The 25,112-nt window shown below is 46.0% G+C and overlaps 8 protein-coding genes across 8 annotated transcripts; 3 read left to right on the top strand and 5 right to left on the bottom strand.

Moving 5' to 3' along the window:
• Positions 1-287: 287 nt before the first annotated feature.
• On the bottom strand, positions 288-1,064 carry K441DRAFT_551007 (DUF1649-domain-containing protein; the record flags this gene model as incomplete). Its single annotated transcript, XM_067643075.1, has 3 exons — positions 288-475; positions 598-906; positions 989-1,064. 3 exons carry the CDS (start codon positions 1,062-1,064, stop codon positions 288-290), a joined length of 573 nt encoding a protein of 190 aa, XP_067506134.1.
• Positions 1,065-2,143: 1,079 nt separating this feature from the next.
• On the bottom strand, positions 2,144-3,239 carry K441DRAFT_36381 (uncharacterized protein). Its single transcript, XM_067641404.1, has one exon. The coding sequence runs from the start codon at positions 3,192-3,194 to the stop codon at positions 2,313-2,315; it is 882 nt and encodes a 293-aa protein (XP_067506133.1). The 5' UTR covers positions 3,195-3,239; the 3' UTR covers positions 2,144-2,312.
• Positions 3,240-5,243: 2,004 nt separating this feature from the next.
• K441DRAFT_694717 (vitamin B6 biosynthesis protein) lies at positions 5,244-7,093 on the bottom strand. Its single transcript, XM_067652741.1, has 4 exons — positions 6,896-7,093; positions 6,646-6,846; positions 6,316-6,498; positions 5,244-6,111 (listed from the first exon to the last, which is right to left on the bottom strand). Exons 2-4 carry the CDS (start codon positions 6,772-6,774, stop codon positions 5,500-5,502), a joined length of 924 nt encoding a protein of 307 aa, XP_067506132.1. The 5' UTR covers positions 6,775-6,846; positions 6,896-7,093; the 3' UTR covers positions 5,244-5,499.
• A 795-nt stretch (positions 7,094-7,888) lies between these two features.
• K441DRAFT_453062 (HET-domain-containing protein) lies at positions 7,889-9,139 on the bottom strand (the record flags this gene model as incomplete). Its single annotated transcript, XM_067641713.1, has 2 exons — positions 7,889-8,226; positions 8,383-9,139. Coding segments are annotated over 2 exons (1,095 nt in total), but the record flags the coding sequence as incomplete, so codon positions are not given.
• Positions 9,140-10,028: 889 nt separating this feature from the next.
• Positions 10,029-11,307, top strand: K441DRAFT_694715 (uncharacterized protein). The gene is made up of 3 exons (XM_067652740.1): positions 10,029-10,498; positions 10,606-10,685; positions 10,786-11,307. The coding sequence occupies exons 1-3, from the start codon at positions 10,264-10,266 to the stop codon at positions 10,936-10,938; spliced, it is 468 nt and encodes a 155-aa protein (XP_067506130.1). The 5' UTR covers positions 10,029-10,263; the 3' UTR covers positions 10,939-11,307.
• K441DRAFT_551247 (ARM repeat-containing protein) lies at positions 11,152-14,718 on the bottom strand (the record flags this gene model as incomplete). The annotated part of the gene is made up of 8 exons (XM_067643090.1): positions 11,152-11,311; positions 11,374-11,669; positions 11,731-13,277; positions 13,411-13,753; positions 13,804-13,969; positions 14,030-14,307; positions 14,358-14,415; positions 14,474-14,718. The coding sequence occupies 8 exons, from the start codon at positions 14,716-14,718 to the stop codon at positions 11,152-11,154; spliced, it is 3,093 nt and encodes a 1,030-aa protein (XP_067506129.1).
• Positions 14,719-15,468: 750 nt separating this feature from the next.
• On the top strand, positions 15,469-18,289 carry K441DRAFT_632088 (aminopeptidase-like protein). The gene is made up of 11 exons (XM_067646333.1): positions 15,469-15,743; positions 15,791-15,850; positions 15,905-16,070; positions 16,122-16,183; positions 16,239-16,463; positions 16,513-16,558; positions 16,615-17,082; positions 17,136-17,508; positions 17,558-17,642; positions 17,697-17,741; positions 17,795-18,289. Exons 1-11 carry the CDS (start codon positions 15,494-15,496, stop codon positions 18,034-18,036), a joined length of 2,022 nt encoding a protein of 673 aa, XP_067506128.1. The 5' UTR covers positions 15,469-15,493; the 3' UTR covers positions 18,037-18,289.
• Positions 18,290-18,400: 111 nt separating this feature from the next.
• On the top strand, positions 18,401-22,049 carry K441DRAFT_656565 (alkaline phosphatase-like protein). The gene is made up of 10 exons (XM_067648029.1): positions 18,401-18,711; positions 18,762-18,806; positions 18,858-19,149; positions 19,213-19,340; positions 19,390-19,760; positions 19,829-20,058; positions 20,195-20,469; positions 20,553-21,094; positions 21,145-21,252; positions 21,340-22,049. Exons 1-10 carry the CDS (start codon positions 18,512-18,514, stop codon positions 21,954-21,956), a joined length of 2,808 nt encoding a protein of 935 aa, XP_067506127.1. The 5' UTR covers positions 18,401-18,511; the 3' UTR covers positions 21,957-22,049.
• The last annotated feature ends 3,063 nt before the right edge of the window (positions 22,050-25,112 follow it).

Raw genomic sequence — 25,112 nt, 5'->3', positions numbered from 1 at the left:
TCTCTATATAACTAGAAAGACAGTAATGTTGCTCGTAGACTCATTATTCCCAAAGCTTTTGCTCTCAGACGAGCACTATACAAGGTTCATCCAAAAAGAATAAAAACAAAAATAAACCGTCGTCTATAAAATTCGAACCTGTGGCCGTGAAAAAAAAAGCGTGCTTTTTCGTATCATAACAGTTCCGGTGCAATGTACTGGTCCTCCCTCCCTGCTTTTTTTGAGTCCCCGGTATTTACAAATCAGGAGCTCGCGTGGAGAGGGGGGTTGGGAGGCGAGGAAGGGGGCTAGAATATCCCCATGCGCTGGCCCCAGCCCTCCGTCTTCGGGTTCACGACGATCTGGTAGGGGAAGGGGTTTGCGTCGGTGGTGGTGATGGGCGGGATGTGGTCTTTGTCTCTGTTGACGATGGTGATGATTTTGAGCGCTGCTTTTTGGAGGGACTTTTCCATGGCACGGCGGACCTTGATGACATCTGCGCAAGCGAAAAGGGTTAAGTTAGCTAAAGTGTATTCCACAATCCGGGGTAACAGGCTGGGGCGCGGTAGGGAAGTGGGGAAATAGTGAGGTCAGCGCGTCGTAAGGGGACAGCCGTACCAGTGTCCGTCCTCGGCGTAGCCAACGTCACGTCTAACAACCACTGCTCCCAGCACACCTCTTCATCAGCCTTCCCGAACGAGAAGTACGTCTTCCGGCGGCGCTTCTCGAAGAACTGGACCGCCAGCTGCCCGCGACCGCGCTGCTGGTGTGCGGATTCGATGGCGCGGACGAGCGCGCCTGCACGCTGGTCGATGAGCGTTTCCAGGTCGACATCGTCGATCGCGGGGAGCGTCAGGTCGAGCAGGTCGCGCGTTAGCGGCGAGATGGAGGAGAAGTAGCGGTGGAAGAAGATTGTGTGCAGGATTGCTGACACGAAGAAGGGTCAGTTCGAGCTGAGACGAGCAATGGGACGGGAGTAGAACTGGGAGGGTGAAGAAGGTGGGGGTACCTTTCACAACGTCCTTCACACACGCTGGATCCGCGAAGACCTCGAGGGTGTACTCGGGGGGTCTTCTGGGTTCCATCCTGGCATTTGCGGGGTTTCGGGTTGGGGGAGTTGAGACGCGGTTGGTGAAATATAGTTGGTGGACAGTTGAAGGGGTGGATACTACAGCTCCGGCGTCGAGAGGAGCGAGAGAGAAGAAGCGGAAGGCTTCACGAATTGTGCGGTGCTGGTGTGGGAGCTGAAATTTGTGGCGGCGGGGCATTCGGGGGTTGAAAGCGGCGTGCCAAGACCTGGGATGGGGTTTTCTGGCGTGACGGTCATTTGAACAACACCATGCGTCCCCCGACCATCTCAGCCTTATACCGAGACATCACGAACTCCTGTTGCCTAACACATGTTGGATCAGATGACATGGCCTGGCTAGTCTGACATCACTACCCTGCCTGAGCCTTCTCATCTCATCCTTAGGCACACTGATGCGTAAATTTGTTACATCTGCTTTGAACAGTCAATTTACATCACAAAGCCCATTGATTATTAATCAAAAATCGCTCTTTCGTTCAATCCTCACGCTCTCTGGCTTCGATCTTTCAAACCATGCCACTGTGCAAGGCTTGTAGTGGTATCACTGTGGAGACGCTAGATGGGGGGAATTGGTACCATCATCTGCCTGATGCTCGTGCTTTGGAGGCATCTGCTAAAACTTGCCCTCTTTGTGAGGTTATTTTATTATCCAGACTTGACCAAACCAGAAGTTCCAGCGATCGAAGTCTCCCAGCGGGCCCGATCAAACTTTACCTTGATTTTCCTGACGATTTAGGACATAAAAATATGACTACGATTTGGGTGCAATTCCCAGATACAGCCGTATATTTGGACATATTCAGAGAATCTGGTAATCTACTTGCTTCTTCATTTGATAACTGCAGTACCAGCAGATTGATGTATACTAGGCCTTTCTTCGGGCACCTGGGTGGACAATGTTCGTGAATACCCGCCACCCAGCACCCAATCTGCGGAAGCTATGATGTTGTTAAAAAGATGGCTTGAAAATTGCCTCCAGGAGCACTCCGCTGTTTGCGATGTAGCCATACCAGGGGCTCATATTAATGAGCTTTCAGAGCCCAAATTACACACACGATTCTTTCTCTTGAGCAGCGCGATTTTCTGACATCGCCCCTGCGCCATAGACATGCCAACTATCCTCTGCTATTCTGCCTTGTCCTGAATATCCTTAATAACCGAACCTAGACGGCTGGAGAGATATGCACAACAAGCGCTCCTCTACACGACGCCAGCCTCTCACCCTCACCCTTCCTATGCCATCTCAAAGGTTCCGAATTCTGGCTATGGTCGTGGCCCATGCTTCTAGTTCGACCGCGCTCATTGAGACGTTCCGCTCTGGGGCTATTGGAGGGCGTCGCATGATCCCGGCGAAAGGCAATACAAATGGTGCACCAGTGATGATCGGGGGCGTTGACCTAATGTCAATCGTCGTAACTGCTGTACACGTTGCGAGATTTCGGACTCCTAGTGGCGCAGACCTCGTCACGACGCTACGACCGACGGTGACAAGCTCGTATCTTTCAAGGCGAAAGGTACGTTGAGATTTTGTGAATGAAACCAGAACCACCAAAGCAGTAGTACTATTCGGGGGCACCTGGGCAGAGAGCCACCACTGCGCATCAATATGCAGACGCGCTAAAGTCTCTGCCCAACCAGCCTCGATAACTAAGGAGGGCCATTCCGGGGAAGTGATAGGTGCTAACGCGCTATCGGCTTCTTTGAATGAATTATTTGAGCGATGTTGATGCCGGGTTGATCCAAGGCCAACGTAATCGCGAATAGGCTCAAGGCCCATGCGTCCCATATCTCTTTGTATCAATTGTATTAGGCTGATATGCATTAATTCGTGCACTGGGCCCACCATCTTTACAATCAATTTACTACCATCGAGCTGCAAACGAATTGGGTAACGAAGTCGGTCGATGTACTTTAGCTTTGAATAGTCGAAGTCCGAAAAAACAATCCACAGCTGCGTGTCATCACCACCGTCTAGAGCTTGTAGACGGTCTGTAACGGCCTTTTTGAAATTGGCAATGCTGAATGGCAGTTCCTGGTTTTGCTCGAGTGCTGCGGGTGGAATTTCAAGAGTCGTGCCGAGCTCGAACACTGGTGGTTCAGTAGTTGGTGAAGCTGAAGAAGCCATGGTGATGAGCTAGAATTTCCAGAAGGCGGTATCTGGCGTTCGTTTAGGAAGGAAGGAGTTGAGGAGTTGCCGAGTTCTAGGGATCCGAGCTTAACTATCTCGAGAATCAAAAGGACTCTAGCGTGGTAATCGGCATCCAATCATCGGTCTGGCCAGACGCCCTGCAGGCACGACTAGACACTAAGGCGTCCTAATGCGAAGAAATAGCTAAGCCAATAATTGGTACTCTCGTTCTTCTACTCAAAGCGGATTCTGCGACATCAACATTCAAGCGGGTAGGACTAGGGCTAATCTTGTTGCTATCGTGGTTTGAAGATGCTTCTTACCAAGAGGTTAGGATAACTTGAGGTGGGTTCGCCTTCTGTTGTCTTCCAATCATCTCCAAACGTATTTTTCTTAGGTACTGATTTTACAGCTGTCTTAAGTATGGACTGACTAGCTCTTCACAGTAAGGGTTTCAATATCAATATTGGCCATATTTGTAATTTTTGCAGATCTTCTTGGCACCCTATCAAAAAAAATTTACCCTAACATCGTACGGATAAATTATTAAATATTATGGCTTCTAAAGCAGACTTATTACTTTTTATACCTATATTAGACTCCCTTAATATAGAAGAGTTATTAAACTGCTAGTAAAAGAAGATTTTTAACCTATAGATACTAGTTAGTAGGGATTTGCTTCGCAAATCCTATCCCTCTGTCGTGCTTTGCAGTGAGGGGTAAGCTTTAGGCAGAGCCTCGTGTAGAGCTTTAGTAGAGCTTCGTGCAGAGGTTCGCGCAGAGCCTTATGCAGAGCCACGTGCGGCGTGCAGGCGTGTAGACGTATAGATGTGTAGACGTGCAGACGTTCTTACGGGCATTTATATAGACGTTCGTATAGGCGTTCGTGTAGGCAATTAATTGGTAAATTAATTAATTGTATAGCCGTTCGTATAGACGATTATATGGGCAATTATGTAGACGTTTGATTAATTAATTATATAGACGTTTAATTAATCGATTGTATGGGCGTTCGTGCGGGCGTTTGTATAGGTAATTAATTAATCGATCAATTAATTGTATAGGCGTTCGTACGGGCAATCCATGCAACGCTGCTTCGCGTCCAACGGTTATCGATAAGGATCAGCCAATCAAATCGTTAGGATCAATGAGCCGTAATAAGATATTTGAGGCTTTTGATATATATATAAAACGCTGTAAGAGCTCAATTTTTGGTGGAGAGTCGTGTAATATGTGAGCCCCAGCACTCGTCCTTCCTACAGAATGGAATTCTATAGACGCTACAGCCAAACAAGGTTCTTCCACAGACGCGTCTGCGAACATTTGAAAATGGTGTTCGCGCACGGACCAACTCTCGTTGGACGCCAGCGTTGCATGGGATAGAGCCGTTCGTAGAGACGATCGTATGGCGACTAGTCGTATGGGCGTTCGTACGGCCGATTGTAGAACCTTCCTAGTATATTAGTGCTGCGTGTTAGTAGAGCTTTAGAGCTCTATATAGGGCTTCGAGTAGAGCTTCGAGCAGAGCTTTAAGTAGAGCTCCAAGTAGAGCTCCTAGTAGAGCTTCGTGCAGGGCTTTTGCAGAGCTTTAGTAGGACGCGTACGGTCGCAAAAAATCCAACTACTCCCCCACCGCGCCACCATAAAGCTATTATATAACTAGCTACTTATAAATAACGTAGATAGCAGAGTAAAGAGGCTATATTAGAGATATAAAGCTTTAATTACGTATATTTATAGTGCAGTTAGGGGTAGTTAATATTTAAATTAATTGATTTTAGTAAGGGAGCGCGTGCTAAGACATTTTATAGTATGCAAATACTTCTACACACGAGAGTATATTATAAAACTGCCAATCTATGCTAATAATTTATATTATACTTATTTTTAAATAAGTATATTTCTATTATAATAATTTTATTTAAATTATTGCCAATATTTTATTGGCTGGAATTTCGCTTATTGAAAACCTCACTGCTCTTCAATGACGCTCTTCTGTGCCAGAGGATTCCTGAAGTCACCATATGTCTCCTCGACTCTCATTGTATATCAAGCGGTGTAAGATCCCCTTAGAGAATAGTATTCTATACGGTCTCTAGCTAGGATGAGCTGAGGTGGTCGGGTTGAACCTCAACAAGTGTGAAAATTTCCATGCCGCCCATATTTGTAACTCGTTCAAGCCAGATATGTACAAGAAAGCATTTCTCCTGCCACGCATGACACATCGCCCCCTATCGTCACTTACTCTCTTCACCTATTTCAACTCTAGGTCACCTGTGAGTCTCACTCTCAAGCCACTTTCCTACCAACCCCTCTTAGCCAGCCTCTCCTCCTCTCCCATAGCCCCAGTATTAATCCCCACCATTGCCTCGCCCAAGTCCATACTAACCTCCACCAGGACCTTCGGATCCTGGAAATGCGTGACAGCCTGCACAATCGCCTTGGCCCTCTTCGCCGCATCACCACTCTTGAAGATACCGGAGCCCACAAAAACACCATCACACCCCAACTGCATCATCAACGCCGCATCCGCCGGCGTCGCGACGCCACCTGCCGCAAAATTCACAACCGGCAACCGCCCCAACCGCGCCGTCTCCTTCAGCAGCGCGAAATCCGCCCCAATCTCCTTGGCCATGAGGCGCAGCTCGGGGTCGGACAGCTTGGCCGCGCGCGCGATGTCCGCGCTGACCTGGCGCATGTGGCGCACGGCCTCGACGACGTCACCCGTGCCCGCCTCGCCCTTGGTGCGGATCATGGCGGCGCCTTCGGCGATGCGGCGGAGGGCTTCGCCTAGGTTGCGGCACCCGCATACGAAGGGGATCCGGTAGGGGTGCTTGTCGACGTGGTGGAGGGCGTCGGCGGGGGTGAGGACTTCGGATTCGTCGATGTAGTCGACGCCGAGGGCTTCGAGGATCTATGGGGGTGGGGGTTAGCTGTTGTCTCAGTCGCCTAGATAGATTCGGACGGGTTGGGGTGTGCGGAGAGCGCTTTTGGGATGATGCGAGAGGAAGGCGTTTAGGTGCAGTGTAGGTATAGGTGGAGGCGGAGGTGGAAGTGCAGGTGTAGGTGCAGGTGGAATTGTGGTTGTGGTTCTGGCTGTGGCTGTGGCTGTGCATACCTGGCACTCAACAAAATGGCCTATCCGCGCCTTCGCCATGACGGGAATCGTCACTGTGTCCATGATCTCCTTGATCATCTTCGGGTCTGACATGCGGGCTACGCCGCCTTGCACGCGAATGTCTGCTGGGACGCGCTCGAGCGCCATGACGGCGACTGCGCCGGCTTCTTCTGCTATGCGTGCCTGGGAGAAGTCTTCTCGTTAGCATCTCGATTGTAATGCCTCTGCAAATCATGTTGATAGGTGGTAGATGGTTCAAGTGAGCAAGGACTCGTTGGCCGGGCTGGGATTGGCCGGCTAGATTGCTGGGGAAGGAAAAGGGTGGAGTACCTGTTCAGCGTTCACAACGTCCATGATCACGCCTCCCTTCAGCATACGTGCGAGTCCTACTTTGACGGCGAAGTTGTTCTCGCCATCCTGGGCACTGTGGCCATTCGTTGTGGGTAGTGTGGTGGCCATGATTCTCTCGTCCTTCCTGAATGACTCTTTCCGCAATTCTCAGCCTTCAATTCCTTCTCAATCTAATTGCTGCTATTTCGCCGTTAGCAAGCGTCGTCAATCCTCAATCGCAATTACTCACAATGTCGTAACGGTTGTAAGAGAAACAGAAGAGAAAGAACCGCAAGCGCAAAATCTTATCCTCCCCCCAAAAACAAGGTGTGAGTCAAAATCTCACTCGGCAGGGCGTAGTTGACATCTGCACGTCAAAGGAAAAAAAAAACCTTAACTATCCCCCACTACCCCTTCCACCACCCCCTTGGTTGACTCATGGGCCGCGGATTGCCGTTTTTTTTCGCTGCGAAACCGGCGGGGCGCGGGGCACCGTTTATGCATCTTGGCGCACTAGGGCCTGGCGTTAAGCTGACTCGGGTAAGTGCATGCGGAGCGCGGGGGTTGATGTCAAACGATCGGGGATTTTAAAAACCGCCACAGGGGTAATTTGCCGTACGAAAGTTACATAACAAAGTGATATCAGAAAGCTAAAATTTCAATCGCCTTTGAAGTCCAGTCGCCATGTAAGAATCACTACTTGTTTGTTTCTTTTTTGGATGAACTCGATTTACACAATGGTGAATTGAGACTGCTTTACATCAGCAATACGTTTCACAACCCAGTGAGAGAACCACACAAATCCAACTCGAATGTATGCCGCCTGATGCTTAGGGTCTGATTGAGGCACAAGTGCCAATCCAAACCCTCCAGTGTATCTTTCAGGTTCTGGGTTCAAATCTGCATCTTCTACGATTCCCGCATCCAGCCAGAGACATTCCAAGCTCGAGTATTTTATATGAAAACTGCTGTCGTCAAAGTAAATACCGCCAAGGTCGCGTCCCTCGGGAGTACGAAGGTTACGGCTGGCAGCCGTGGTATGTTCTTTTGTTCCTACCGAAGCGCACAAAAGCCGACCTTGCAGAGTTATGTACCCAGATTTTACTCTTCCAAAAGGATTCTCTCCAATAACTTCAACATCTGCCTCCACAATCACAATTTCATCTCCGATTGGCGACGGCATATGACTCTCAAACTCATTGAGGCCAAACGAACGCCGAGGAAACCATACGGCACCGCTCACCGTTGACCATGACCAGGTCGGCAAGTTGTCTGGCTTGGGAAGTCTGATGGGGTTTTCCCGGCCCTCCACCCGCCACAGCAGCTCGGTCTTGAGATTGCTTTTCCATAGACCGGCAAGGTATTTGTCACCTGTCGCCTGTTGCCTCTTTGCAGCAAGGCCTGAGAGCGCAGGTAGTCGGTCGGTCCAGTACGTTATGTCTCTCGACGTAATCTCTTCGACTACTTTCTCCCACCCCCGATCAAGCCCAAGACGCTCAGAAGGTTCTCGGTTTAAAACCCCACCTTCCCACACTCTATTTTCTAGCTCGTGACAGGGTTCATACGATGTTGAAACTCGTTCTACTCGGCCAAAAAGCCTCAAGAGCCTGAAAAGTCCCAAAAAGTCTAAAATCCTCGAAATCCACCTGACGAAGAAACGAATATGAGGGTGAACAGTTTCTCCGTCCTTTGCAAGCGTTCGCCTATCCATCGGCTCTCCGAGAGGGCGGGAAAAACTCGAGAACTCCTCTTCAAAGCATTGCATTTCTTTGCAGGTCCACACAAACTGGTGGGTGGTAAATGTAATTGTACGACAGGAGAGTTCACACTCCTGGAAACGCCACGCCCGCCTTCTGGTTGGTAGGCTTCCTCGGAGTCCTGGATCGTTTTGTCCTTTATAGGAACTCGGAAATTTCCCCTTCCATTTCGGCAGAACAGGATGGAATCTTACCGTTCCAGAATGGCTCCGATTGCGGGTAAATAGTTGTAGAACTGCCGGACTAACTAGATGCGCATCCCTTTCAATAAAGAGAGGCTTTGTAGGGTCTGGTGATGGTGATATTATTGTGCAAAGAGAGTTTTTATAAATACGAGCCATAGAGGAAGCCTCCTTCTCCCAATCGCTGCTTGAGTCCTGGAGGATGCAGAGAGCATCAATCCAGACATATCTCTCCTTTAGCTTTCTTATAAGCTTAATGACGTCAAGGAAAGTTTGCGGGAGCTGATTTCGCTGAATTCCAGCTCTAAATCGGTCTATATTCTCTGTCGTTAATGTCCACGAAGAATTTTTCGTTGTAGATCCCCAGCAATAACTTAGCGTCATGTATCTAGCTGGTTGCTCTTCACACTTCTTTCCGCAAACAATGCGCGGTTCTTGAGAGCCGTCTGAAGGACCGACATCGACAAGTCGAGTGGGGGCGTCAGCATCACCATTACGGCAATCCTCATGTTCGCTCAGGCACTTATCTAACCATGACCTGATTATTTGAAGATTTTCCGAGTCTGGTGCGGCTGATAGGACGGGTGTAATGCCTGAATCTTAGCCTCGAACATTGCTGAGATAGGAGTGCATGGCTTTACTCCTGGTCCGGAGTCCAGTCTCACTGTCATATTCCAAAAAGTAATGATTCCACCCAGAAGCAAGAACTATCGCATCCACTGAATTATCCCATTCGATCCAGTAAGAATCGCCGTCTCTCCATGGGTCGAGGTGCAGTGCACCTGAACCTGGCGGATCAAGTTGAGAATTTCTTTGTTCTAATAGCACCTGACACGAATGACAACCCTTCATTGCGGATAGAACGAAAACCCAAATTGATTCATGGAGTTCGTATTGGATGGAGCGATCTCCTTGGAATAAATCGAAGGGGATACCGCGGCATTTATCGCAAATCATCTTGAGACGTTGCACTTGCACGTGTAAACAATCTGCTGGTCCTCAGGGAAGGTCTTTCTCAGCCTGATAGAATAATCGGAGATTGCACCGTGTCCGTATAGTGCTTCTGGCAACCGAGTCTGTGGGCTTGCCGCTGATTTATATCGTATAGATTTTGCTTTTTGAAAATCAAGGTGGTTGCCTACAGACCTGATGCTGAAGGCCAACCACATGTCGACGACCAGACACGAAGAGACGAATCGCATCTTCATGTCCTTTGCAGCCCAGGAGCCTGCCTCAGGCCGTGCATAACTACTCTGGCCTTAGTTTAGAGGAATTAAGAACAGTGAAAGGAGGCCGGAAAAGCTTGGGGTACAATTGAGATTTTTAGGCATCCTGATACACTGACTCAATTCACGCTTTTATCCATGAATCAGAGCAGCCACCAGGCGCCGTCACTGCTAACGAATAGGGAAGGTAAAAACACCCTCAATAAACAAAAAGACACCTCATTACAATTGATGAACACTGAGATCAACAATCTCGCTGGCCATCCCATAAGCGGAGCCACTAAATACACCGCACAGACCTCCGTTCACAACATTACTATATACGTCATCATGCAATTCGTAGTGGTAGTCAAGACCTCCCAACAACCCTTGTAACAAGCTCAGCATCCCCAGCGCCGCGTCATCCCCCCACCACCCCTTCCGCCGCTAATTCCGCTCTTCACAGCAAATCCAATGGCATCGCTCCTCCTCCGCCCCTCCGCCCTCGTCGTCGGCCTGAGCTTCAGCAGCGTGCTCCTCGCGCCGCTGGCCCTGCGCCCCCGCCCGCTATTCCTGCGCTGCGACGCCTCGCCCGAGCCGCTGGCGGGGAGAGAGTGGTCGTACACGCGCGATGCGCGGACGCCGGTGCGGAGTCAGGGCCGCTGGAATCCGCAGGCGTTGAAGCAGGTCAGTGCGGGGAGCATACTAGGTACGCTCTTTCGCAGAGCCGCAGGCAAAATTCGGGGTTTTCGGACTAGAAAGAAAAGGGGGAGGATTGAGTGATATCAGGACACAGGCTGATGGGTAGTTTTGCAGGGCTCATAGGCGGGCTGGCCGTCAGCGTGTTTTCGAAGCCATTGGCAGTGGTGATCGGGCTATTGGTGTTTGGAATACAAGTATTTTTTTCTACCCCTAGCACTCAACCCTCCTCCCTTTCCGCTGCTACAGAGGCTCTCTAGAGCGCTAAGCTAATGCAATATAACCCATTCTATCTAGTTCATCGAGTCCCGAGGCATTCACATCATACCCTACGCCAGCCTGCAACGCCGTGTTCAGAACACTGACCTGCGTTCCCTGGTCCAAGATAATGTGGCGTTCAAACTGTCTTTTGGGGTTACGTTCGCGCTTGCTGCATTTGCAGAATTTTAATCCTGCTGGTTTATACCATCGGTTCCGGCGTAAAGTCGTTCTTCTAAGGCGTGGACATAAAAAGGAGAGTCGCAACTCTACGGGGGAGGACGGACAGTTATAAGATACAGATGGAAACAGAGAACTTTTGGGTGAGTGCTGAATGGATGTCGGAGAATTTAGAGTCTCTTTCAGTTGGTGTCGTAGCGGCAACCGTAGTATGAAAGAGATTAATCAAAACGTAGCCATGGCCGCCATCGGGGCTTCTGACTCAGTCCAGGAATTCCCAGGAACGGTCTGCATGGTTTCAGGGCCTTGCTGTACAGCCATGGCCTTGCATCTGGACCAGAACTCCTTGACGGTTTCTTTGAAAGATGTGACACTGCGAGCATTTCTACATGCTTGATTTAGCAGGGAAGGCAAATAGACAACAAAATTGAATGAATGAAATCATACCTTATAACGCCCTCAACAAACACCCTCTTCAAAGATTCCATACTTTGATCGGCCGCGTGACGCGCAAAGAGCCTCTGCTCCTGCAGTGCGGCGGTGATGTATGCTCTGGCATTGCGTTCGGATTGAATCATTTTGCGAAGCGGCGGCGTAATGTAGTCGAGGGAGCTGGCGTCTACTTCGCCACAGATGTTGAATATTAGCGCTAAGGTGATGGAGGGAGCAAAGTAATTGACAATGTCCTGCGCAGTGGCTCGTTGCGGATGACGTGTATCAGAAGAGAGAGCGAAGATATCATTCTGAATACGAAGTTAGTTATTGGGGAGATGAAATTAGAAAGTGGCTGGTGGAAACGCGTACCCAAAGCTGGCTTGCTGCTCTTTTGGGGAGCACATCTGGACACTTGACACATTCGACCGAGAAATTGAACATGCTTTGTAACACTTCGGGTGACTCGTTCTTCAGAATTCCAGCATTAGTGTTGATGATGCGTTGAATCACTTCGATGCAGCCGACAGACACATCAGGATCCGTACTCGGGTGGCCGAGTTGTTGCATTAATTTGAGGACATGATGAAGCAAGTGTTGTGCTTGCTCATAGAATGATGGTGATTTGTCGTGCTTGTGTGAGGTGAGAAATATGCAGGCTGTCTCCAGGACAAAGGGAAGACGAGGCGTATTGAGTGTGCAGCCTGAGATGAAGTCGACAGTCTCTTTTGGAGGAAAGACAAACGGCCCTGGAATGATCTCTTTGTATCCAGTTCGGAAGATTGAGCAAGCTTCCTCAATAATATCCGAGTCTGTTTCATAAACCTTTGTTAGGTATTCGATTAAGGTGATGATTTGCTTTTGGATGACGGCTCCGGGTCCTTGAGTCCAGTAAGTCGATGGGCTCTTGTCGGCTTCGAGGTCGATGACTGCCTCATCAGGGCCTTGAAGAGCCTTTCCCATGCTCGTTAAGCATTGGAGTGCGGTCAGGGCTGAAACCACACCTTCCTCAGCGGCGTGGCCATCCTTAGCTAGAAGAATTGCCTTGTCGGCATCTTGGGCGACGACATTGAGTAGCTGCTGAATACGAGCATGTTTCTTCTCCTCCGAAGTTAAAGCTTCTACAATTGACGTGATTCCCTCTAGAACTTTACTCTTGGTAAGCACGTCGGCAGTTGGATACTGAAGAAACTGCTGATACATTTGGAAAAAAGAGTCCAGTTCTCCGGTTAAAGATTTCCGACACTGGGAACAGAGAGAGGCAAAGGATTTGGCGGCCGAATTTGCCAAAGAAGGCTGTGCGAGCGCACTGAATAGGAAAGTTAAGACCGGGGGAAGGAACTCCACATTTCGAAGGAAGAAACTGGTGAAGAAGCCCACCATATCTACCGCAGTTCGGCGTGTTGTCGCAGGAATTGATGGGCCTTCAGACATTTGACTGAAAAGAGAAAAGCTAAGTAGGGACTTAAGCCGCTCATCAGCCTCTGGCTCCAACCCTTCGGCGAGGGCGTTGAGGCAAAAGAGGCCTGCCTCAAGCTCTAACCATTGACCACGTCCCAAGGCTCCCAAGGTAAGAAGGATGAACTGGTTTAGCATATCATCTAATAATTGTTCATAGGCTCCCTGGATCAAGTCACGAACGTCAGCACGAAATACTTTGAAGGTTTTCTTCGCCTCAGAATCCCAGCCATCGGTGATCTCCGGTGGCGGGAAGCGTATCTTGTTCCACAACTCAGATACGGCCAGGAGCGTGTTAGTTTTCGCGGTTTCGGTCCAAGGTGGCTTTTTATCTTCCTCGTACTCGAAGAATTCATCTTCAAGGGTGCTGACCCAATTAGTCCAGAAATCCACCGCGATAGGTGCGATTTCATCGTTCTCGCCAACATGGCCGGGGTATTTAAGCAATTCGTGCATCACACCTATTTCCTCGTTAGGCAATATCCATAAAACTCTAAAGGGGAACTGATTGTTTAAGAAATCCACCACCCGAAAGATAGAGACGAAATCGACATAGGATCATACCAATATTGACTAGGAAAATATTGAGCATACCCATAACTTGCTGGCACTGGACATCTTGGGGTTCCTTATACAAACGACCTGAATTGAGCAAAACTTGGCCAAACGCTATCACTAGCCTTGAAAATGCCAGAGTCTCAGCATTGAAACCCTTCAGGATCTTGATTCCCCATGGGCTTGTAATTTCCGACCAGAGCATTTCCATATGTGCAGGTTCCAAGAACTTGGGATATTCTTCCAGAATGTCAGAGAACAGGTCCATAGTGTTGTCTATGCGGGGCTGGAGACAGCTCAGCGCTAGTGCGAGGATAGATCGGAGGCGTGCGAGATTCTCAGCCGAATCTTTGAACTCTTGCTGAGCGTAGAACACCCAAGACTGGAATAATATTCAGTATCAAACGCAAGTCGCCCACTGAGGTAACCTACAATAAAGCACTTGAGAGCCTCAGAACATATTTTCTCTCCCACTTGATGTGATAGCCCAGAAGCTTGAACCGGCGTCGCTTGATACTGTTGACCCTTGGCTAAAGCAAAGTGAAGGAGTAGTTCTAAATCCTGGAGGTTGGGGGCCATGCGGTCATGATACTTACGGCTAGGTTTATTAACACTATAACAGTATAGAACTCGGTGAAAACTCGAGAGGGACACTCACTCAGCAGGCCTGTTCAGCTTCTTGACTTCGTCCGCCATATCCATGCTCAATAAGAGTACGCATAGTAACTGATCGTCAGTCAGGTGGGGTAGTAGATCCCAGGTCGGCGGATAGTCATCTAAAGACTTCTCTGGTACCGGCAGTCCGTTACAGAAGGAACATATAAGCGTGCGGATGCACTTGGTCCATGATGATAATGATTTGCAGAAGTATGTGACAAGCGTAGAGCACAGCTTCTTCGTGACAAGAGCGCTCCTAGTACTTGGCACAATACAGACCTGGTGGTAAGTCAGCTCGTGTATGCAAGTATTACAAGCCATTTCCTGACAAGCCAATTTATCAAAGTTGCCAGTAGCTGCTCGGATTCGTCTTCGTCCAATTTGTCACTGCGTTGTCTACGGTCAGCACTGCATTGAGAAATGCGAATCAGAGACAGCTACTAACGAGTCCGCATTCAGCTTGACCGTGAACGTCAGCGCGCCGAAGAATCTGACATAGTCGTCGCTACTACTTAATAGTGCATTTGCCATTTCCCAACCATGTTCAGACCGTTGAAGGAGTCTCAGCGTGGCCTCGGTTTCATTTATCTTTTTCGGTGGCCCTGGCTCGTACATAGATTTGACGAGTGATTCGACCTTAGACATGCTCGGCGGCGCAGCAGCAGTCACTATGGAAGCGTGAGTTGGCATGCCCGCCATCTTGACGAGTTTTCCTGTGGGGTGACGGAGAGTTACTGAATATCGTCAGCAGTAGTTTGGACAAGCAATAACTATATTCCAAAGAGGCCAGATGGGATTTCGGACACTCTGATTCTAATTCGTAGTGCTCCAGCGGTTAAGCTGGTTGTAAAAGGCTCCACCGTAGCGGTCCGGCTGGAAGTGCTTAAATGCTCATATTGACTCACTCAAAAATTGCCCAGCAAATGAAAACAACGAGAACGAAGACCAAAAGTGCTTGGAAGTGATGAAAATAGTTCTGATAGAAACACCGATCTAAAGGAAATTGGATGGCGACCTGCGCTACTGCTTTTGTGTACTTAAATCGCTATTTGAAAATAACGTACCCGCCTGCTTGTTCGGTGTCGCGCCTGGCACGTAGTTCACGAGATTACCAATGTTAGTAGCTGCAGATGTCAGTTGAGAACAGAAGGAAATGCCCCGGTATCACCGTGCGTTATGAACCGTAAGGTTCGATTAGGTTCATTTACCTAGATTGTTGGTTGAGAAGAAGGAATCTAGTACGGCAGAAGTACATGATGAAAAGAGCGATATTTGCTTTCACGTTTTGGTAACCACAAAACTCTTCACCTAACACCTCAGCCTTTGCAATTCAACAACAGGGCAATGATTTTCGACGTGGTGTTTGCGCCAGCCTTGGATCTTGGCGACCCGGAAGTTCACAGATTTCGGCGGGCCGAAGCCACCAACCCGCCGCCAAGCCAGAGACCGCAGTGGTTGGCCTCTCATGCGGAGTACAGAAGTAACTCCGAGAGTTGTTCAAAGCGCATTCATGAAGCTTCGAGGCTGCTGGAAGTGTATTCCTCCACTTTCCCCTCTTCGGACCTATGTAGTCGCCAAATCAAGAGTTTTCTTTAGAGCATTTCACTCTTCTCATCCAAACTTTCTTTCTCCCACCGACATGGAGACTATCAATACCACCGAGCGCCTTACGCAACTACGACAGCTTATGAAGGACAAAAAGGTCGACATATACAGTACGAAGTAGTACCACCGTAGGTGTCACCTTCTGACAGCTCTCTAGTCGTACCATCCGAAGATAGCCACCAGTCAGAATACATTGCACCTTGTGATGCGCGGCGAGGTTAACATCCCACCCTCGAATCCTACTAGACGCCTAAACACTCATTGGCACCAGAATACATTTGCGGCTTTTCTGGGTCTGCCGGCACCGCCGTAGTGACCCTGGAGAAGGCTTCGCTTGCCACGGATGGAAGATACTTCAACCAAGCGGAAAAGCAGCTGGACAGCAATTGGGAGCTGCTGAAGCAAGGCTTACAGGACGTGCCAACTTGGCAAGAATGGTAGCTATAGGTACACTTTGGAAGATACAAGGACCAAACTGAGGTCACCAGGGCAGCCGATCAGTCTGAGGGAGGCAAGACTGTGGGTGTAGACCCAAGTGTCATCACTGCCCGTAGGTGCTCGCGTGCCCCGAAAGCTTATGGCTTTACGACCCTGACTTCTACTAGCCGATGCGCGCAAACTAGCGGAAAGTATCAAAATGAAAGGTGGCTCGGAATTAAGGCCCGTCAAAGATAATCTCATTGATCTAGTCTGGGGTGAGGCGCAGCCTCCTCGGCCCTGTGAGAAGGTCCGAGTTCTGGATCTTGAGTACTCTGGCAAGAAGTTCGAAGAGAAATTGGAAGATCTCAGGAAAGAGCTAGCCAAGCGAAAAAGCTTAGGCTTCGTCGTTTGTAGGTCCTCTGCTAAATATTACCTGCGTGTCTCGCTAAAATTAAATAGCTATGCTAGATGAGATTGCATGGCTATATAACTTGCGTGGCAACGAGTGCGCTATTATTGCCTTGGGATTGAGAATGAACAATCTGGACTGACGTATAACAGTATTCCATATAACCCAGTGTTTTTCTCATACACAGTGGTCACTCCGAAGACAGCTACCCTCTATGTAGACAACAGCAAATTGAACTGTGATGTCAGATCGCATCTTGGAAATGCGGTCACCATCCGCCCCTATGATGCTATATTTGACGATATCAAAACACTGAGTAGCGAATCGACTCAGGCAAATGAGGAAAGCACCCCGCCCAAAAAGTTTCTTGTGTCGACAAAAGCCTCGTGGGCGCTCAATCAAAGCTTAGGCGGCGAAGAGAAGGTCGAAGAAGCGCGAAGTCCTATTGGTGATGCGAAAGCTATTAAGAACGAAGTCGAGCTTGAGGGTATGAGGGCGTGTCACATTCGTGATGGTGCAGCCTTAATCGAATACTTCGCGTGGCTAGAAGACCAGCTCATCAACAAAGATGCGAAAATCGACGAAGTCAACGGTGCTGACAAGCTGGAGGCTTTTCGATCGTAAGCCAATCTCGCCTTTTCCCATTCTTAACCAAAGCTTAATATACCTTTAGGAAGCATGAACGATTTGTTGGTCTCTCATTCGATACTATTTCTTCGACCGGCCCTAACGCGGCTGTGATTCACTACAAGCCAGAGAAAGGCAACTGCTCTATCATTAACCCCAAAGCGGTGTATCTCTGCGATTCGGGTGCTCAGTTCCTAGATGGTACGACCGATACCACTAGAACGCTCCATTTTGGGGAACCGACAGAGATGGAACGCAAAGCATACACACTGGTTCTGAAAGGCAACATTGCTCTAGAAAGAGCTGTGTTCCCTAAAGGTACCAGCGGCTTCGCATTAGACACTTTAGCCCGCCAGTTTCTATGGGCAGAAGGCATGGATTACAGACATGGAACTGGTCATGGAGTGGGCTCATTCCTGGTAAAAGCCTACGTTTACTCAATATCTGCTCACCACTAATGCTCCTCAGAATGTACACGAGGGCCCTATCGGCATTGGCACAAGAGTCCAATATTCCGAGGTATCGCTTTCCGTTGGTAACGTCATATCTGACGGTGAGGCTTATTCCGCCCGGTGCGATATCGCATTTTACTAATTGACCATCTCAGAACCCGGGTACTATGAAGATGGAAGCTTTGGTATACGTATTGAGAGTAAGTGTACTACCAATACCATACTTGATATACCTTGGCGCTGACGTTCGCAGACATAATCATGGTCAAAGAGATCGAAACCAAGCACAAGTTCGGCGATAAACCATATCTTGGATTCGAGCATGTGACTATGGTGCCAATGTGTAGAAAACTCATCGATGTAGAGCTGTTAACTCCGCAAGAGAAAACATGGCTAAATGAATATCACACAGAGATTCTAGAGAAGACGCACCATTTCTTCAAGGATGATAGCCTTACAATGGAATGGTTAAAGAGAGAGACGCATCCCTACTGATATCTCTCATCTTGGTACCAGCATGTTTGTGGAACGCATTGGATGTGGCAGCATTGGGAGAGGAGCATATTGTAAAGGGATTTCGTTCATAAGCGCATATTTACGATGTTCTGAAACCGCAAAACTTGCCAAGCAAAGCATAAGATTATTTTCAACTATATCTGTATACTGGCTATGGACATAACCAGAGACTCAAGACTATATGTATGAGTTTCAAGGTATGATTTGCCAAAGAAATTGATCGGGACTCCGGAGATTCCAAGAAGTCGTGAAGCGTCGAAATTCCCGCGCTAAGCCGTATTGAAATTTTGTGACCAACGGGAAGTTTCCCTGAAACATGGCGTACGCGACCTCGTCATTCCAACTTTCTAGATACAAATGGACCGCCCATAGAATTGGGAAGTATATTGCTTCCCTAATTTCTTCCGCCATGAAAAGAATTGTACCGTGAAATTTCTCTTCTAATACCGTCAGAATGAGGAGTCGAGCCTCCTCAATTCTCCTCGCTATTGCGAACTTGCTAATTCCCGTCGCCGTCTTCATATTTGCTACGGGTTTCTTTCCTTACAAGCCCTTCCTGCCAGGTCTCGCAAAGTTCCAAGAGCTAAAATATGGAGACCCGCCGGAAGCTCCATTTGACAAGATCATCTTCATGGTTGTTGACGCTCTTCGAAGGTTAGGTTTTCTCTAGCAAGCGTTGAGTCTGTTTGCTGACGAGAAAGTAGTGATTTTGTCTATTCAGCAGATTCAGGATTCATGTTTACACAAAGGTGTGTTAATTACTCTTTGGTTGCAATTGAGTGGTGCTAATAGAGCCGCAGTCTCATCTCGTCTGGCGCAGCCATACCATTTACTGCCCATGCCACGTCTCCCACTATAACTATGCCACGAGTCAAAGCAATTACTACAGGCTCCATACCCTCCTTCCTCGATGTTATTCTCAATTTCGCCGAGTCGGACACTACATCAACTCTTGCACACCAAGACACTTGGCTTGCGCAATTAAAGGCAAAGGAGGATGGAAAATTGGTCATGTATGGCGATGACACGTGGCTGAAACTGTTCCCGGATACATTCAGTCGGGCTGATGGAACTTCGAGTTTCTTTGTTTCGGTCAGTGGTGCTTGCAGCCGATCCCGTGTACATAGAAGAATAGAACTGAAATATATTTGGCAGGACTTCACAGAAGTTGACAACAATGTGACGAGACACGTGCCAGAGGAGCTGCTTGCTAGTGATTGGAATGCCATGATAATGCACTATCTCGGACTCGACCATATTGGACATAAGGCTGGGCCGCACAGGTGATACACTATGTTTCACAGCTCGAAAGTATGGGCTAATCGATAATAGTCCAAATATGCTTCCTAAACAGATTGAAATGGATGGGATCGTCAAGGATATCTACGAGGCTATCGAAAGCGAGGCGCATCTTGAATCTACTTTATTCGTTCTTTGTGGCGACCACGGAATGAATGACGGCGGCAACCATGGGGGCTCTGCTCCAGGCGAGACTTCCCCAGCTTTGGTATTCATGTCCCCGAAATTGAAGACCATAACCAACGGCACTAAATGTCCAACGATTCCGACACAGGATTTTGACTATTACACAAAGATCGAGCAGTCAGATATCGCTCCCACTCTAGCAGGATTATTGGGATTTCCCGTCCCCTTGAACAACCTTGGAGTATTCATTCCGGAATTCCTATCTTTTTGGTCCACTGGTTCGTTCAATCAACTAGTCCATGACACAAAAATTTGGTCGGCTATTGCTGATTCATCAAATTCATAGGCGCCGATCAAGTTCAGCTACTTCTCAGGAATGCGATGCAAATCCAGACTATAGTCAGAGCCACCTTCCCGAACTCTGATTTCAGCCCTGGCCCCCAAGATAACTCGCGCTGTGAAGGCTCTTTATCTAGTGGAGATGATCTGGCATGCAAATGGCAGAGGGCGTTCGAAATTTTAGAGACAGCTGGCCAAGATCTTGATCCCGAAGTTGTTCTACCACCGCTGATGGGGGTAAGTCATCCAATGAAATCTGCCTTGTTTTCAATGGGGTCTTTTATGATTCGGACAATCACTTCTATCATATTCGGTTATGCAATTGTCAAACGCGAAGATTATTCATAGAGAAATTGCGCTAACTAGTGCAAAGTTTTGCAAGAGCGCTCAAGACACGATGAGCAGTACTGCTAGCAACTACGACTTATCGTGTTTGATGCTTGGCAGTATAGTCTCATTCGTCTCCGTCATTCTCTCCCTTGTAGCACTGCGACCGAAATATTCGCAAATAACATCTACCGGTGCCTTCTTTACTTTACTTCTTGCTCTTTACAGTATCATGATGTTCGCAAGTAGTTATGTCGAAGAAGAGCAGCATTTCTGGTATTGGACCGCCTCCGCTTGGTTCTTCTATCTTTTTCTTTTCGAGTAAGTTCATGCCTTGACATCGTTTTCTCTTCCACTATCTGAAGGGAATCCCAATATTCTTCAATAAACTTATTCGCCTACAGGTCTCGTAAAGAATGTTTTGAAAACTTTGCTCTGCATCCAGCTCTTATGTTACTTGCGCTTCTCCGAATCACACGACGCTGGAACCAAACGGGCCAGAAATATGCCGGTTCTCCCGATATCGTGCACAGCACCCTTCTCAACATACCTCTTGTTCTGTGGACACTCATTGGAGCCACTTATCTCCATATCACTTTTCGTCTTGCGCGACACATCGCACAATCTCTCTCTGAATCCAAGGACAACGAAGCTGAAAATGGCGTACCTGACATTGCTAGAATCGGTGGTGCCCTGTCAGTATTGCCATTGGGGGGCATGGCGTTTCTTTTTAAGTTAAGTTTCACTGCGAAGGATGCGCCGGAGCTAGTTGCGGGAATGGCAGGCACACTGTTAGGATGGGTAGAAGGACTCTCTCTTATTGGAGTAGCAAGATTAGTGTTTTGGGGGATTGGAGCGAGCGTGGTGTGGTTGGTTGTAAGTCATTGGAGAAGAAAGAGAAGCCGTAAAGGAGAGCAGGGCGTAGGGTCAACTCAGGAAGCTTTAGGTCTGAAGAACTCCACCGCTTTTTGTATCCTGAAACTCACGCAATCACAGATCTTGCAATCGGTCTCTTCGATCTACTAAGCTTATTTCTAGTGACACAAACACGGGCGCAGAACATCCCTCTCTACCTTGTTTTTCGGGCGCAGCTGTTCTTTCTCAGTAAGATCCCATCCTGTGTCCTCGGCTTTGTGCTTCCCACGACGCTCCCTACTCTTCATAGCATTCGCGCATATTAACATGCTTTAGCTCACCTCAACCTCCCACCCATCCAAATAACGATCTCATCACTCCTCCTCTCACACGTCTCTTTCTTTGCTCAAGGAAACAGCAATGCTATTTCCTCCATTGACCTTTCAAACGCCTACAACGGGGTTACGGGTTACAATGTCCTCGCCGTCGGTCTCCTTGTTTTCATCAGCAACTGGGCTGGGCCAATATACTGGGCCAGCGTTGGAACGCTATTGCTCGGAGTGTATGAAGAGGAACAGGGTAAGGAGGGAAATACAACACAGGAGCCAATTAAGATCAAGCCCTGGGTCGCCGTAGAGCGAACTCAACTAAAGGTGCAGGCAGATCCTAATCTGAAAAACGCGCAAGACTCGGACCTTTCCATGCTTTCGCAGGATCCGGCTAAGCAGGAACAGCCTCCTTTATATTTCTTCAATCATCTCGCATGGTTGACGCTATTTACCTCGTTTAGTCTGCTCACTGTCATGGTAGCATGTACAGCTCTCCGCACACATCTCTTTATCTGGACGGTTTTTAGTCCTAAGTATCTATATGCGATGGTGTGGGGTGTGGCGTTTCACCTGGGGATCAACGTTGGGTGGGGAAGTGTGATGTGGTGGGCTAGCCCATGCTGAGGGATTAAAGTGCATGCGAAAGTGAGGCCTTTGTAGTATAGGAGTATAGAAACCAAATTCAAGTATTAGAGATTTCAATTTGTACAAATCACGGCTTCTAAAAAAATTTGCGCTCGCTGATTTGCTAAATACTAAACAAACAAATAAATAAAAGGAATCCTATAACAACCAGCTATGTATATAGTGTAGCGCATATAACGGGCAGTCCCGTAATAGCACTGTAAGGGATATTATTGTAGTCACCTTAGGTTGCCTTTAGGATAACCCCTAGACGCCCCTTAAATGGTTGCCGGCTACGTATAGAGGCACGTGCCCGTAGTATATAGTCTCTACAATCCCAAAGGCCTTACCTCCTTAAGGATTTATCTCTTTTACTAATCTATCTTATTCCACAATTGTGTCCTTATAGTCCCCTTATATTTAAAACCTTCCTACTCTATTTAGAAGGGTAGCTGGCTTAAGAACTAGATTATTTATTTATATCTTTTATTTACAACTACTATTTTCCTTTAAAATCTTGCAATAACCTAAATAGAAACCCTATAAATACCTTATAAAAAGCTATCGCGCTAAGGTAGAAAGGTCCCTTTAATAGTAAGAGATAATAACAATATAAACCTCTAGGTAAAATAATTAAATAAGTCCTAATACCTAAATACGCTAGAAGCTTAAAGACTTATATATATTTATAGTTACCGTTAAAGAAAATATAGATACTCTTTATAATAGTTATAACGCTACTAGAAAGTAATTAAAGCCCCTTTAGCCCTACTTAGGCTAATTAAAAGATTAAGCGCTAAAAATAACTTTAAGATCTTCCCCTAAGCTAGAAATTCTAAAGAAATATACTAATATATTTAACTAGGGAACTAACTAGAACCCCCCTAAAAGACTACCGGCCTATAATTAGTATAATAGCGGTATATAAACTGCTTATAAACTAAGTAGGCTTACCTCTTTAAGTAATTTAACCTAACTACTAACTTAAGACCTAAGCCTTGCTAGGAAGCCTATACTAGCTACTAATACTAATACTACCTCTATAGCTAGAGCTTCCCTAAGTCTAAATTTAGAAAGTTAGAAGGCCTATACTAATATTTTCTAAGATAGATATTAAGAAGCTATTATAAGGCTCTTAAAAGCTATATAGGAGGAAGCTACTAATAAATATATTAGAAACCTTTAGGGGTAGATTTAAATCTAATAGGATTTAATCTATGCTAAATAAGTTTTTTTTAAACCTAGCTAAGGCTAAGGGCTTTTTAAGGGCTACCTAATACTTACCTAAGGAGGTATAAAAGACTTAGAGAGGCATCTACGCTATAAATAGAAAAAGGATATAGACTAACTAGCTAAGGCCTTTAGTAGTTTAGAACTTCACTATAGACCTAATGCCTAATAGTTAGATAATTAGGTTTATAAGGTAAATAACTTCTTTAAGATACTAATAATATAAGATAATACTAAAGAATATATATATTAGGTTATTAGTAAAATTAGAGACTAATTACTAAACTAGATTATACTTAATTAGCTTAATAAAGAGTAAATTATTATATATCTATAGCTGTAAACCTTTCTAAAGAAATAGATTTAAGATCTGTATATTATATAATATAATAATATAAAGCTATTCTAGAATAGGATATAACTTAACCACTATAACTTCCGCTAGTTTATAAACTTTATAAAAGCTTATACTTAATAGATAGACCTAAAGCCCTTTAAAAATAAGAATAGTAGCGTTTATAAAAAGGAAAGGATTAGGTTTATCTAGGCTAGAATTAAGCCAATAATTTATAATAAAATAAAGCGCGTAGGAGCCCTATTATAGATTACTATATATATAGATTTTAAACAAGCGGTTTTAAATACTAAGGATATAGTAAGAAACTTAAAAGGGCTAAAGTTAGGGACCTTAAGTAATAGAAAAGACTTTTAGGGCTAACTTAATATCTATCTAGCACCTTTATAGGAATACTCTAAAAAGTTAAAAGAAAACTTCTCTAGAGGAAAATCCTATTAGAAAAATAAGTAGGGTAATAACTGTACTAATAATCTAAAAAAAGAAAAGCCCTAGTTACGGACCTCTTTTAGCTATAATTAGGGTAAGATATAAAAGGAGAGACTCTATATTACTATTAAGCTAAAAACGGTCCTCTTTATAGGTAAGATATATTAGTTCTAAGCATTATATAATAGTAGCGCTGAAATTAATCTTATACGATATAATTTAGTAAAAGAGCATAAACTTATTCTATTGCTAAAGTAGCGGAAACCTATTATAGGCTTCTTAGATAAGTATTAGATTAAACTATATAATACCTATAAGCTTATAGTATTAATAGCTAATATATATAATTATATTAAGGTAGTTAGCCTATAACTATTTTAGGCGGCTAACTTTATAGGTTATAACCTTATCCTTAAATATCCTTAGCTTATAGAAGTAGATTTTAAAATATACTTTAAGATAGAAGCCTTTAAATAATAGAATAATAAAAAATTAGAAGGGCGTATATTACTAATAAGCTTAAAAGATATTCTAGAAGATATAGCTCTAGGTAAAATAGTATACGCTTTATACCTAAAGGAGTATTAAATCTAACCCCTATTTTATAGCAAAATAGATATAAAGCCTAGTATAGGTAATAACCCCTTTATAATAGAGACTTTATAAAAAACTACTAAATAGGTTACAGAGATATTATAGAAAGGCGGCGATCTTAAAGATCTTATAAAATACTTTAACTATTATAGATCACTCTAGCTTAAGTAATACGCGGAGAGTACTACGGCACCTTAAACGCTATGTTAAAGAATTCCCTACTCTTTATTAGCTACTATATAAAACGGTATAATATATAGTAGCAACTATATATAAGCAACTACTATAGCGTATAACGCTACCTATAAGTATCCTAAAAGAGCTTTAAGACCTACCTAATAATAATATAGAGGATAAACGCAACCCTAATTTATTAAATATTCTATTAGGCCTAAGGGACTTATTAAGAGTCTTTTTAGGTAAATAAGCTAAAGTCCTATTATAGAACTTAGAATATAATTATACAATTAATTTAAAAAAAGGTAAGTAACTACTAAGCCTTTTTATTTATAACCTCTTTTATAAAGAGCTTAAAATCCTATAGGAAT

This window comes from Cenococcum geophilum (genome assembly GCF_001692895.1).
Source record: "Cenococcum geophilum 1.58 unplaced genomic scaffold K441scaffold_12, whole genome shotgun sequence".
Taxonomy (NCBI): domain Eukaryota; kingdom Fungi; phylum Ascomycota; class Dothideomycetes; order Gloniales; family Gloniaceae; genus Cenococcum; species Cenococcum geophilum.
This window is presented reverse-complemented; position numbering and strand designations above follow the sequence as displayed.

Coding starts and splice junctions, on each gene's coding strand:
- K441DRAFT_656565 (XM_067648029.1), top strand. CDS start 18,512: ATGAGGAGTCGAGCCTCCTCAATTCTCCTCGCTATTGCGAACTTGCTA. Junction 18,807..18,857: donor GGATTCATGTTTACACAAAG/GTGTGTTAATTA, acceptor ATAGAGCCGCAG/TCTCATCTCGTCTGGCGCAG. Junction 19,341..19,389: donor CATAAGGCTGGGCCGCACAG/GTGATACACTAT, acceptor AATCGATAATAG/TCCAAATATGCTTCCTAAAC.
- K441DRAFT_632088 (XM_067646333.1), top strand. CDS start 15,494: ATGCGGAGTACAGAAGTAACTCCGAGAGTTGTTCAAAGCGCATTCATG. Junction 16,464..16,512: donor AAGCTTAGGCTTCGTCGTTT/GTAGGTCCTCTG, acceptor AAAATTAAATAG/CTATGCTAGATGAGATTGCA. Junction 17,083..17,135: donor AAGCTGGAGGCTTTTCGATC/GTAAGCCAATCT, acceptor ATATACCTTTAG/GAAGCATGAACGATTTGTTG.
- K441DRAFT_36381 (XM_067641404.1), bottom strand. CDS start 3,194: ATGGCTTCTTCAGCTTCACCAACTACTGAACCACCAGTGTTCGAGCTC.
- K441DRAFT_694715 (XM_067652740.1), top strand. CDS start 10,264: ATGGCATCGCTCCTCCTCCGCCCCTCCGCCCTCGTCGTCGGCCTGAGC. Junction 10,499..10,605: donor CAGTGCGGGGAGCATACTAG/GTACGCTCTTTC, acceptor GTAGTTTTGCAG/GGCTCATAGGCGGGCTGGCC. Junction 10,686..10,785: donor TATTGGTGTTTGGAATACAA/GTATTTTTTTCT, acceptor CATTCTATCTAG/TTCATCGAGTCCCGAGGCAT.
- K441DRAFT_694717 (XM_067652741.1), bottom strand. CDS start 6,774: ATGGCCACCACACTACCCACAACGAATGGCCACAGTGCCCAGGATGGC. Junction 6,499..6,645: donor ACGTTGTGAACGCTGAACAG/GTACTCCACCCT, acceptor GACTTCTCCCAG/GCACGCATAGCAGAAGAAGC. Junction 6,112..6,315: donor GCCATTTTGTTGAGTGCCAG/GTATGCACAGCC, acceptor CCACCCCCATAG/ATCCTCGAAGCCCTCGGCGT.